This window comes from Poecilia reticulata, chromosome 15 (assembly GCF_904066995.2).
Source record: "Poecilia reticulata chromosome 15, P_reticulata-male-v2, whole genome shotgun sequence".
NCBI classification, from domain to species: Eukaryota; Metazoa; Chordata; class Actinopteri; order Cyprinodontiformes; family Poeciliidae; genus Poecilia; species Poecilia reticulata.
The window spans coordinates 18,943,073-18,956,408 of NC_088844.1; the positions used below are offsets into that span (position 1 = coordinate 18,943,073).

The following is a 13,336-nucleotide window of genomic DNA, read 5'->3' on the forward strand; positions in this document are numbered from 1 at the left end:
AATGTTTTTACTTTCTTTCTGACCAGCTAACAAAAAAAAAAAAAACGTTTTTGTGATGTACTGATAACTAATGGAAGATAAAAGATAACCTGGTCTCTCAGTGGAATCCAGTTGTGAAAACTGCACAGGTACATCAATCCCTTTCAAGTGGGGATATTACTCAAATCAAGGCAGAATCTGATGACAGAAGAGCTCATGCTGCACACTCTGAAAATCAACCTTTATGGAATAGTGGCAGTATGTTTGCCGAGAGAGAAAGTGAGAAAGAGAGGAATGGAGGGAGAGGGACAGCTTGGCAGATTATGCAAGTATTTTTGTTTTATTTTTATGTTCTCATTTTTTTTTTTACATAACTAAAGGTGACAGGGTTGTGTAGGAAGTTTGTATCCACTGTATTCTAAGACGTTATACATAGACTAATAAAATAAGTATTTTTGTTATCAAAAGCAAAACCTTTGTTAAAATGATTACCTTGACCTACACGGTTCTGGTGTTGATTCTTCGCCTTCATTTTATTTTATTTTTCCATAACATGAGTCAGCAAACTCAAACTGCCATTCAGAAAATACAACAAATTCAATCAGTTAATAAAAGAGGTTCTTACTATCCGGATTCATGTGTCTTACAAAGAGCATTCTGTCCAAATAAAACTGCGTTAGCAGCAAAATATGTTTTTCCTTTATGATCTCTTTAGTAACCTTTGATATGAAGTGATCACACAGCCTGGCAGGAATGGTAAACATGAGCATGTTGCATTTCAGAGGATAAAAAGACTTCTTGAGTCTTCAACTCTCTTATTAAACTCATGTTTTGCCTCTATACATGAAACTCTCTTTATTCTAAAAGTCTTGCTATGGTACAACATCAAAGAAAGTCTGTTTTTTTGTTTTTTTTTTACACCAAAGCAGGTCAAACTCACTGAACAGTGAGTTTCTTGTTATTTTTTGTCAATCAAAATTAGCTCAGAATGTTCTAAGGATGGAAAACGATCTGTAGCAATATTTTTGCTATGATGGTTGTTTGGCTAAATTTATTCTTATTTATTCAGTCCTTGCAAGTTTAATATGTTGGTGGGGTGAGAGCTAAATTCCTTGATAAACAGAAAGAAAACACATCTTTAAAAACCCTAATGTTTAAATTACACATTTAAGTTATTTAATACGCAAACAACCCAGATATTCAGTGGCACCAGCCTGTGAAAAAACATTCTGCTTTTATCCATTTTTGATGACTCTAAATGTCTTTGGGCTTTACTTGGCTTGTCTAATAAAACAGGCACTTTGAAGTCGACGGGCGTAGGCGTTTTAGAAGTGAGAAAAAAAAAATACAATCTCAACAATAACAACAGTTTATTACTCAATTTAAATCCTGGACAAATGTTTAATTAAGACTACGAACACATGATCGTCGTAATATATTGCAGTTTGCCGTTTGTGGATGGTTATGCAAAGGATTGCGTTCAGATTTTATGGGAACAAACTGGCTTTGCAGCGTGCGCATTTGCAACATTACAAATCAAATGGGTATTGTAGCCTAAACCATCCTCAATAAAGAAAAATGCTACCAAAGAGATTCAAAATCAATGTAAAAACAGTAGAGAAAACCTTAAATAAAAAAAAATTACAAGAGTGACAGATGTCACAAACAATATCCAAGCAAACGGGATTAAAATAGTTTGTGACTGCTCCAGGGTTAGCAGATTAGGCTCTACATGAAGACAACTGCTATTTCTTGGCTTAGGTAGACTTGAGGTATAAAAGCTTGATTGTACTATAAAGCACATTTGGACTTATTAAAGAGAATTGATATGCTCACATTTGCAGCTACTTCGCCATCGTAGAAATACCAGATTTGCTATTATAGAATAACTCAAAGCATTTAAACAAAGAACTTGAAGTTTAACAGGCCTTGTTTCGACTAATAAGAAACTTCTGCAGGATTTACATGACACTCCCTGTAACCAGCACCTCTGAACAGTACCCCTTATAAAATTTTAACTTAAGAACAGACTGCATTCTATACCTAAAAAAGAAAGGCTCATCAATGATTTAAGATAAAAATCACAGTTAAAGAGCCTTGGACTTTACTGCTCCAGTCAGCAGCTTCACATAAATCAGAAAAAAAAATCGTTTTTAAGGGTGCTAAGGTTTAAATGGCTTCATAATTTATGCAGGCATTATTGATTTATTCAATATACCAATGCTTGTCTGATTTTTGAGTGGGCAGAATTAGGTATGGACACTTCATCCAAGTCTCTGTCAGATTTTTATTTTAAAATTGATGCTTTCCTAATGGACATGCTCTGCTGAAGCTAGATTTTTATTTTTTTTTACATATATTGTATGACAAACAAACACGGAATCAAACTAAGCCTTTCATGTGTTAGGTCAGTTCAAATTATGCATATTTTTATTTGCTAAATGCAAGAATAATGAGCAAGACAGTCTTTCAGAGAAATGTTTAAGCTTTCCTCGTACTCCAATGTTTACATACGTTCTGCAAACATCTCACAACAGTGTGCTTTGCTCGAATTCTGCCCCATTCCTCCCAACAGAACCGGTGTAACGGAGCCGGGCCTGTAGGCTGCCTCGCTCTCTCACATCTTTCCAGTTCTACTCACAAATTTGCAATGACCAATCCAAAAGCTTACCTTCGCTATCATTAAGTCACTCTGGGACACTGAGATGGTGTTCACAGGCTTTGAAGCTTTACTTTCTTCCGATGGTCATTATAACCAAATAATTCAACTTCAGTACCATCACACTATAGGACACATCTTTATAATTCAAGGTCTTTATTGAAGAAGGCATTTAAAGAACCAGTCCATGGAAAGATGTGAAGGAAGGACATTCACATGGTACTTATACTTGCATGTAATTGTTTAGCTTCAGGCATCTAGAAATTTTGCCTGAGGAAACAAAATGATGGAGGTCCAAATTTTTCTTCTCTTATATCTTGCCTGATGCCTTATGATTTTCCTGTAATGTCACAAAAGGAAGCAGCATGCTTGAGGTGCATCTTACAAGACCTTCCATTTAAGTCAAATGTGGTAAATTAACCTTTCACAAACTGCTTAAAAAGGACATCAATATTTGTGTAAACTCCTAAATGGAAAGGAAGCAAATAAGCAAAAAAAATGTACATCTAAGAAGACCACAGAACACAGCTTTTAAAATGAGTTTACATTAGCTGTAGAATCATAATCACAGCAACCCACGTTTTAAAGTGCTCACTACAAAACAGCACTGAGGCAATGCAATGGTATAGGTATAATAGATGGCATGTATCCAATAAAAGAAGGTTTGTTTCATTAATTAGACTTAAAACTTGACAAAGTTAATATTACTTGTACATGTTTCTGTAGAGTCAGCTTCTTTTGTGGGAGATGACAATTTTAAACCTTAAGTAATTTCTTGTATATTACTGCTCATGAAAGAAAAGCAAAGCGAATAATCTATTCTTTGATTATATTTTTTAAACTAGTTTGCTGGAGTGAATAATCAAGCTTGACTGCATGCATAGTTTTTTTTCCGTTCTGCTTCTAAGAAAACAGCTCTTATAAACCATAAAACAATGTGTACTTGTTGACTTACAGTGCAAAGAACCAGGTTTATAATTGACTCATAAATGGCGCACACATTTAGTTTAAAAGGGTACACAGGCAAGAAAGTTATTCGATGAAATAAAATGAAATAGAAATGGACACACTGTGGCAAAGGCAGACATTACCACTAATTTTTTTTCTAACAACTTCATTCAGCAAAGATTGAATTTCTGAAAGCATTAACAACAAAAACTGAAATAAACACAGCAAAAGCTGGAACATCAACATCCAACAATGTGCTGACTGAGGAAACTGCTACAATGTGCTGATTGCACTGTACAATAACTCAAGGGAGCCTGCTCACTAATGATGGGTGAAGAAGAGAAAACAGAAGGTGATGAATACTGTGCTTAAACTGTGATTTATATAAACAAGATCAGCCATTAATCATGTTGCTGCAGTGACTTATGACCCCCAAATACAACATGACATCTACAGTACGTGCAGTCCAAAAATATATTACAGGCACTGCAGAGGCTCTTAAGCGAAATGTTCTAAATATTAATCTGTCAGCAGAAATCTATGCAGCTGTCAAATCTGCCAAATCTGTCAAAACAAACCTTTACACTTCAGAGTATCTAAGACAAAAAGAAAATTAATACTGTGGTTTACTACATAGAATAATTAAATGTGATTATGTTAGACAACTTACTTAGCAAAATAAACACTGACTGTATTAAAAAAAGAAAAAATAATGGGTTCTTTAATCTGACTGTATGCCTTTAAAATTTGTCATGATGTGCCAGCAATAACATGCTCCTTAAACTTTGTAATACTTTAATTTAGATGGTAGAACTGCACACATTAGTGCGTAATTGTGAAGTTAAACAACATTTTTACACCATTCTAATGATTTTTTTTCCCCAGTAAAGACTTGAATAGAGTGGCGTTTGTATATATTCAGTCTAGTTCAACCAACTCTATTTTTTTGTGAATAGGTTTCACCTATGTGCAATTAAATTTGACTGTAAATACAGCTACTCTCTGAAGAACTCTGGTTTGTTGGACAGCATCACAAACAAACAGCATCACAGAAACCTAGGTGCAAAGCAGACAGGTCAAGAATAAAGTTGTGGAGGGTTATAAGCAGAGTTAGGTTGGAAAATAATATTCAACTGCATTCTTTGAACATCTGAAAGAATACAGCTCAGTCCATTATCAGTAGGAACAGATCAGAGCAGATGAGAAGATGGGCATAGCTAAATAAAACTCAATACTGCAGGAAAACCTGTTAAGATTATGTGCAAACTTGTAGGCAGAGGTTTAGCTGAGAGCAGAGTAAGAATCCAAACACGCATTCCAACAGCTAATAGCATGGATTAGGTCCAAGAATATCAATGTGCAAGAACGACAGGTAAATTTCCAAATTTGTCCAACTAAGAATCTATAGTGGGGAAAAATAAATAAATAAATCAAGTTTTGTATTCAGACACACTCTCCATCTAAACTTAATGAGCTTTTCTGACCTTTTTTTTCTGATAGGAGCTTTTCAGTTTCTAGATGACAAAACATGATGATACACAAAGGTGAACATTCTGTGTTTTTTTCCTCTATTACAAATAAAAAGAAAATCGTTAGATTTCGTTTTTTTTATTATTTTGAAAATTAAGCCCTTTAGGTATTGAAGTGTCCTTTTCCAAAGACAATCTAAAATCAAGTGTGATAAAACAGCAGCAAAAAGAGAGGGCTGCATAAAACCTCAAAGCAGGCGGTGAAGCAGGTGAAAATAAAGTGTCATCTTAGCTTAATCGCATCACAAGTAAACAGACACAGCACCAGACCGATTTATTAGGAAGCAGCTTCAGCTGCTACAGTTGAAATTATTTGTGGCATTTGATATGCAAAAAAAGTTCTCCCTTAAATTCCCTGATGGCTGAGCTCAATAACTGGTAATACTGTGAAGTGACACAATGAGTTACAGCGTTTTAAGCCACCATGGTGTATTATCCCACCAAAGCAGAGAGACGTTCCATCAGTTTCAATTAAAATACTTCTGCATGAGTCATCGTGCAAAGCTGAAATTAATCTCAATATCATAGCAACATGCAGCTACAACCAAATAAAACAGGAAATTCAAAGTTGCAGTGCTGCTGCACATGTTAGACGGGTAAATATTTCGTACGAGTTCTGGTTGGCTTGAGCCAATCCGAACCTGTATCCCCCGGCTGCTTGCTCTCTTGGGGGACCTGGTTTCCTCACATGAGCTTAGAGCAACAGAAAAAGTAATGACTTGTACTATGGTGTGTGTAGGCCTAATAATAAAAGCAGCTTCTGTGGGAATTGGGCCATGCGTGTCAGGTTCTGCTCTCTAGAGTGGCAATACCTCTGAGATTTCCCACCTTTTCTGAACTGGGAAAGGATAAATTGATGATACAGTGTGGAAGAAAAATGAAATTAATCTTCGCCGTACCTGACAGGAATCAGCTTTGGACGGTGCACCTACACACACGTACAAAATATACTTGATCTAAAATAACTCAATATCTACTGGAGCAGAATATGAAACTAATGAATCAGAGGGAGCTAGTGATAGCCATCGAAACTAAATAGATTAATAAACTGAAATAAAGCTAACTAAAAGCCTAAATTAAATCAGTTAGGTGATGATAACTTATATGGTTAGTTTAAAAAGAAAAAAAAAAACAAAAAGAAACTATCTTGAAGCAGCAGCAGGTTAATTAAAAGCAGATATTATGAGTCTTATTATTTTGAAACACTAAGCCAGATCTGTGTCAGAGCTGTGTCAATACCATGCAGCTGCCCTAGCCATCATGATAAGCATTTTGGGCCCTCATATTGATCTTCATGTCACCTGAGGGCAAAGCGGGTACCTGTGTATCCAGGCCGGCAGATGCACTTGAAGCCTCCGGGCGTGTTGATACAGATGCCCTCATGTAGGCAAGGTGAGACTTCACACTCGTTCACATCCAGGTCACACAACACTCCAAAATAACCAGAAGGGCAAACGCAGTGGAAACTGAGGAGAAAGTGATAACACTAAATGATAGGAATAAGATAGAATCCACCAGAGACCAGAAGCCTCAAAAGTAATATAAAAATGTTATAGGATTGCATGTAAAGTGCCACGCAAAAGGTCACTGTACATGTTTAGCGGGTGCACATGCACTGTACATACATTTTGCATGTACACCCACTAAACTTTTTTATATGTAAAAATTACAACCATGTGCAATCATGTGATAAACTAAAACAAAGTTTTAAATAATTGTAAAGTTTAAGGACAATTATGTAAATAATGCAACATGCACTAATATACTCTGCAAATCTGGTCTTCATCTAAAACTGGGACTTTACTTAAATGGGCCTTAAATCGCCCAGTCAAAATTCAGATCTGTGTCAAAACCTGAAAATTAATGTCTTAGATGCGAAAAGATGTAAGAGATCAAAAAGCTCTAACTGCTAACAAATACTGTGGGCAGAATACGAAAGCATTTCAGAAAAGAGTATTTTTCTACCATTTTCCTACCTTCAAGCTGATCAATCACAAAATATGATGGTAGCAAAACAATATGTGCAAAATAGCATTTGTTTCCATTTAAAACACTAAAACAAATAATGCGGCTTTCCTCTGTTGTCAAGCAAATCTGCAAAAACTGTAACAATGGGACAGGAATGTTCCCTGTGTGCAGTTTAATTAAAATGATGTTGACATAGCTTATTCAATCAGATTCCTCTGTGAAACTGCTTTCACGTAAACACATATCTCCAAGGAGATAGTTATTGTGCGTTTAGAGTAATAAGAAAGAACACAATTAGACACCTCCATTCTAAAATCTTAACAATATGCTTTTATTAAATGAAACTAGGAGTATCTCAATCTAATTTTTGCAGTATGCTAAACTATGTTTTCGTCTCCTCAGCGCTTCCCATTAGAGACATGTTTAAGGCTGCACTAGTTCGATCACTGCTTTCACAGCTTGCACTTTTGGTCCGTGTAGCCAGGTTCAAACTATCTTAAGGACGTGTACACATGAGACTGGGGTTTGCAGATAATGCTACAAAGAGTGACTCATCATCATGACAGAAATTGACCTTCTTGGCTCAGGGAAAGGAAGATGGAGATGAGGGTGTGGATTAGGCAGCTCTGAAACACACCCAACGTGAACTCCCTGGACTGTGCAACCAGGAGAGTGCTCTGAGCCAGGACGGGTCGCATGGGAACAAAGTCATGACAGGGAGACGATCTGAAGACCAACCGTTTAGGACTCAAATTGGCCCTGGGACTTCTCTTTCCATCTGTCCGACTAAGTCTTGAAGCCTCAGGGCTCCCATTAAGCACAGCAGAAAGAAGCACCGGTGGAGTACAGACCAATCTAGATACATGATGTGTTCCTGCTGAATTCACTCTGTCTATAGAAGGGAAGCTTATGTGAGTCAAGGATGAATGCAGGCTCGTTATATAAAGCAAAAGGCTTTGAAGAGAAACGCCATGGCCACAAATGTTTGCTTTGGAAAATGATTTAGTTTGTTTGCCTTTCAAAGCAAACTCATGAAATTAATATTGTCTGCTTCTTACTGATACACATGTTTTTGTTTTTTTTTTTCCTTTTTTTAAACATCATCATGAAAAACAGCTGAGGTGCAAAGTCTAAGCAAAACGGAATAAACGGAAATAAACAAAAACGGAAATTATATTCATACTAACTTATTTACAAGGTCCTGACAGATGCCTGCATTGCTGCAAGGGTTGGAGGCACATTCATTGATGTCTTCCTCACAGTGAAGGCCAGAAAATCCCATCTGACAATCACACCTGGAAGAGAAAAAAAATCATTTGATATTGACATTTTGTCTCAGACAAAAAAAAAGGAAGTTTATGTTTCCTGCGTACACAAGCAGATGGCAAAAAATAAACAAGAGTAGGATTCATTGAGATTAATTACCCATCAAATTTAGTGTAATTGCCTTTAACATACCTAAAAACAAACATGAATACTAAGTGTTTAACTAAACCTGAAGCCTGACTGTCTAGAAAGAAGAGAAGAATAATGATGGAAGACATATTTGTGACTTGAACAATTTGACCTGATTTCAGGATGAGAGCAAATATTAGCTCACTGTAATCTGTGAACGTGTTCAAAGGATTAAAATGACATTTTAATCCCTTGAACACATAAAAAAAGGCCATTTTAGGTTATTATTAAAACCCTGAACTCTTTCTCGCCCCAGAGTTCCTGCACATTTTTCAATGAAAAAAAATCCATGCTTTTTTTGTCAATGTAAATTTACAGAGTTCTTAGTCTACAAATCAAAGTTTAACACATAACTCACAAAAGTTGTGTATGATCTAAACTGTAGACGTTTGTGATGGATTTTCCAATAATAAACGCTTCTGGACTTAATGTACAAAACAACAAATGAAAGAAAATAATTAACAGTAAAATTAATATTGAAACTGATAATAATTAAACTATCAATTTTTTATTTTTATTTTTTACATATTTATAAAAACTAAGTTTTACATATTTGTTAAAACTCTCATTGTGTTGAGACAGCATGTTATGAGACAGGTATTCGATCTCCTCCACCTCTTCCCCATAGTCATTATTGCCATCTGAAGACATCCACCACTCCCGTCCAAAAGCAACCAATCAGTGCCAGGAGGAGAGTCTTAATGCTGTCGTTCTATGTCATGTATTTGCTGCTGAATGTGCTAATTATGCAGAAACATCTAACTGTTACAGGGATCTCATTCATCCACCATCATCATGCTAACTAGTGTAGCATTTACAACAGAATCAGGGGAAAGCTGCAGCAGTATGAGAGAGCAAGGGAGAGAGGAGGAATGATGAACAGCATATGAGATTGTGATTGACAATCTCTAAGACACTCCTGGCTCTCATTTGTTGTTTCTACTTAGCATTGAGAGAACTGGGAGAAGGCAGAGGAGCTAAATTTTTTCACAGATTACCTGTCGTAAACCATACTGTCGCAACATAGTGACAGTTAAAAAAATGTAAAGAAATATATTTTTTTTACAGTTACATACTGCAGCTTTAAGCAAACCTGAAGTAAAATCGTGTAAGTTTCTTGAAATTCCTGAGAGAGAGAAAAAAAAGAAAAAAGATTATTAATATTTTTTACCTGAAACCATTGACCTGGTCCACACATTTCCCATGGTTTTGGCATGGGTTTGAACCACACTCATTGGTGTCAATTTCACACAAACTTCCTTGGAAGCCTGAAAGATAGATGAGATGGTCATGGATCACCAAACCTCACTACATCCTGAAAACGTCAAGGCCGATGATAACAAAGGCTCCTGTGAATGCCATTTTAATGGAACTACTAGCCCCTGTAGCATATCTCATCTTCCAGCTCTCAGCCCTCAGTGTTTCCCCTTTGAGAGTGTATAAGTCTAATAATACTACAGTGCCACAGACAGATTGGTCTGAGGGTTAGTGGTTTGGGGTTTGGGGGTGTGTATGTGTCTGTGCATGGCTGTGCTTTTGTGCCAGTATGCATGCGTGTGTGTGTGTGTGTGCGTGTGTGTGTGTTTGTGAGAGAAAAAGCCAGTGAGTATGGGGACATCTTGTTAAGTTAGGGTAAGAGGGAGAGGCTAAGCCCAAGAGCTCTTTTGGCCTCGTTCATTAGAGGGTTGAGGGGTAGCACAGCTAAGCACATCAGCATGGATGTTTTGTACATTTTAAGGCAGCCTGGGATTGTGTAATGTTCCGCCTGCGGGAGATTTTCTATTTATCTTTGGTAATTGGCTATTGGATTTCTTTTCTGTATAACTAATCAACCAACTTGGTATTATTGAATCCAAGATCAGACAAAACAAACCGTCTTTGAAAGCGGACGAGCTCTTTTGGAACAGATTATGTTGAACAAGACTGGATTTGTGAGTAGTACAAAACTAAAAGGCATATTTTTTTTCTTATGAAAATAGTATAAAACAAGTGTTTGTTTTAATTATTCAATTATTCTGGTCGTAAATAATTGCATAAATAAATAAAGTAATGAGGAAAATAACAAAATCTAAAATACAATTTTAACCTCTCACCCCTTTCCCTGTCTTGACATTGTTTAAACACCAGGAGGTTTGTTGTTTGTTAATAAGCTCACAGTTGTGTTTATTAAGTGCCCGAAGGTCTTGCAGATTTTTATTAAATTCCACCCAGTGCTTCAAAGTGTGTAAATATACGATCCGTGTGTTTGCCATATGTCCACCACTTGCCCTCCGCAAACAGTAAGGTCTTCAGGCTTTTGAATGTCAGTCATCCTTGCAGTCCTTTGGTGTGGAGCATTTAAATAATATTTTTGCAATAATTTGACAGGAAATTTGTCAGATTATTTTTGAAAAATTAATTGAAGCAGAAGCACAACCCATGTTTAAAAATAAGTTCTAGTTTGCCAAAATACTTGGTACCGCTCACAAAACTTATGCATGAGTAATTATTAATGGTCAATTGTCCTTATATCCTTTGTTAGTTTCCTATATAAAAGACATGGTAATTTGCAATTTTCTTTGTTATCCTAGGATGTCATTATGACATGACAGAAAGACCTATTGTTATGAGATTCTCCTCAATGACAATGCGGATGATGATGTTTAAAACAGATGTGTGTTGACATTTATAAGATAGGATTTCTAAAAGAACATAGCCATCTTCGCATTTACCCCTTACAACATAAAGTGTCTTCTTGGGGTCACAACTCTCCATTAACTACAATTTTGATGCCAACTGGTTATTTCAGGGGCATTTCAGGAAAACAAAGAAGTATTTGTCTCTCCTACTGTCATAAGCACAAAAGCATAGTGTTTGCCAAGTGCCGCTAGAAGTTTACGTAAGTGGAACTATGTCTGGAAACCAACACTGTTTGTAGGAAAGAAGGATTATGTGAGAAAGCATACTATGAGAACAGTAAAATATGGTGGTAGATTTGTGATGCTATCGGCCTGAACATAAAGTTTATGCTGCAATTGCTATTCAGTAACCTGTAGACGTTAATGCATTACAAGTGCAACTTCAGGAAAAGATTTAAATGGTAGTTGTAAATAACATTCAACAAGTTGGCAAGACTGAATGAGGAAACTTCCACATCTAGCTTTGCTCCAGTGAAAGAAATCCCACAAGCCGCATTGGTAGTCCAGCAATAACAAACGCAAGTCCAGCTCAGACAAGACACTCAGATTATTATTATTTTTTAAGGTAAAGCTGATGTAATACTTTCCTCAGCTTTAACGGGTACAGAAGGAACTGGATGGGACAATCAAGAACAAAACTTTTTTGCGGTCTCTTGGGAGATGGCCTTGGCAGCTTCAGCAGGAATCTGACTGACATGACTGTCAGTAGTAGTATGCTCAATGCAAAATGCTAAACATTTGCACACAGCAGAATGACAACTGAATTTTGACACTTAAAAGTATAAGAAAATACAAACAAGAATGCATGTATGATCCCAACAGAAAAAAAAGGAATCCGTATAATTTTTAAACATTGGATTTTAGAATTTTCATTTTTAGATTTTAGAATAAGTGTTTTGCATAGTGTTTTGTGTAGACACAAAACACTATGTTTGTATCAGTATTTTTCTCATCTTCTTGTGTTTTCGAAATGACACACACAAAAAAGAATGGTGCTCCAATTTTGATACATTACAAAGGAAAAAAAAAAAGAAAAAAAAAGGGCAAGATAAAGGGAGTGACACTACTCAGTGCATCCAGGGACATATGAGACCACAAAGAGAACAGTGTGTTTTGTGAATTATGGGACAACACAGCTTTCCTAGCTGGTCTGTCAGTCAAAGGCACAGTGGAGCACCTTGGGGACTATTTCGAATGTCAATGCAATGTAATGCATCTTCTACCACTAAGCAGTGACTAGAGGCTTCTGTTTGACAGAGTACAGAAAGGGATACCCAAGGCGCGAGCCCACAAAGCCATTCCATCATCTGGCAGGAGCTACAGTATGTGATCACTGCAGCTGCCAGTAACTGTCTCAGAGGAGAAGAAATTGTGCGTAATCCCCAGTGGATACTCAGCTAACTTTGATTGACATTTCAATTGGAAAATGATGAATGTCTTCTTTTTTTTTTTTTTTTTTTTTTTTGCAAGTGTTAGTTTGGTTTGGACTGGCACAGTTGAGACTTTTGTCTTCAGCCACACAGATGTAACAGTTTCTAAGATGAGGCTTATTTAAAATTGTATCACCCACTGCTTCTGCAATATAGATTAGGATCTCTGTCTGTGGTTTCATCTGTGTGCTGTCACACATCAAATGTCAGATGTCACTGGGGGTTTAATCTGCGCAGGATTATCTGACCCAAATGAAAACGCAATATGACTGCAGGTTTTGAGTCACAGTTCTGACCTTCTGAGTTTAAAATGTTGATTGGAATCTATTGTGCTTTGGATTTGAGAGCTTTTTTACGTTTGTTTATTTCTTTAGTTATCGCATTCAGCCAAGATTAAAATTCACATTGGCATCAAAACATTTACAAAAAGACAATAATTCTTTAATGTTCAGATCTTGCAAAAAAAAAAAAAACAAAAAAAAAAAAGAAGATGAAATTGGTTTTCAAACTGTTTATTTGGTTAGTTTGTAAGTTTTGTCTCATGAAGCACCAATCAGACTTTTGCAGCTGATTTCCAAGATCATTTTACAATCATTTTAAAAATAGAATATGTCAGCATATGTTAATAAATACCGAAACTGTTACTAGCTACTATTAGTTCAGCAGATACTGCATGTATGTCTTGAAGAA

At 36.3% G+C, this 13,336-nt stretch overlaps 1 protein-coding gene across 3 annotated transcripts in view; it reads right to left on the reverse strand.

Moving 5' to 3' along the window:
• The window catches only part of eys (EGF-like photoreceptor maintenance factor), a 176,769-nt gene that overhangs the window by 83,030 nt on the left and 80,403 nt on the right, over nt 1-13,336 (reverse strand). For all 3 annotated transcript variants that reach the window (XM_081616684.1, XM_017309076.2, XM_008429846.2), the window contains exons 26-28: nt 9,710-9,806; nt 8,271-8,378; nt 6,436-6,581 (exon numbers count right to left, since the gene is read on the reverse strand). In XM_081616684.1, the coding sequence (XP_081472810.1) occupies nt 6,436-6,581; nt 8,271-8,378; nt 9,710-9,806 (351 nt within the window). The remainder of the gene's footprint in view (nt 1-6,435; nt 6,582-8,270; nt 8,379-9,709; nt 9,807-13,336) is intronic.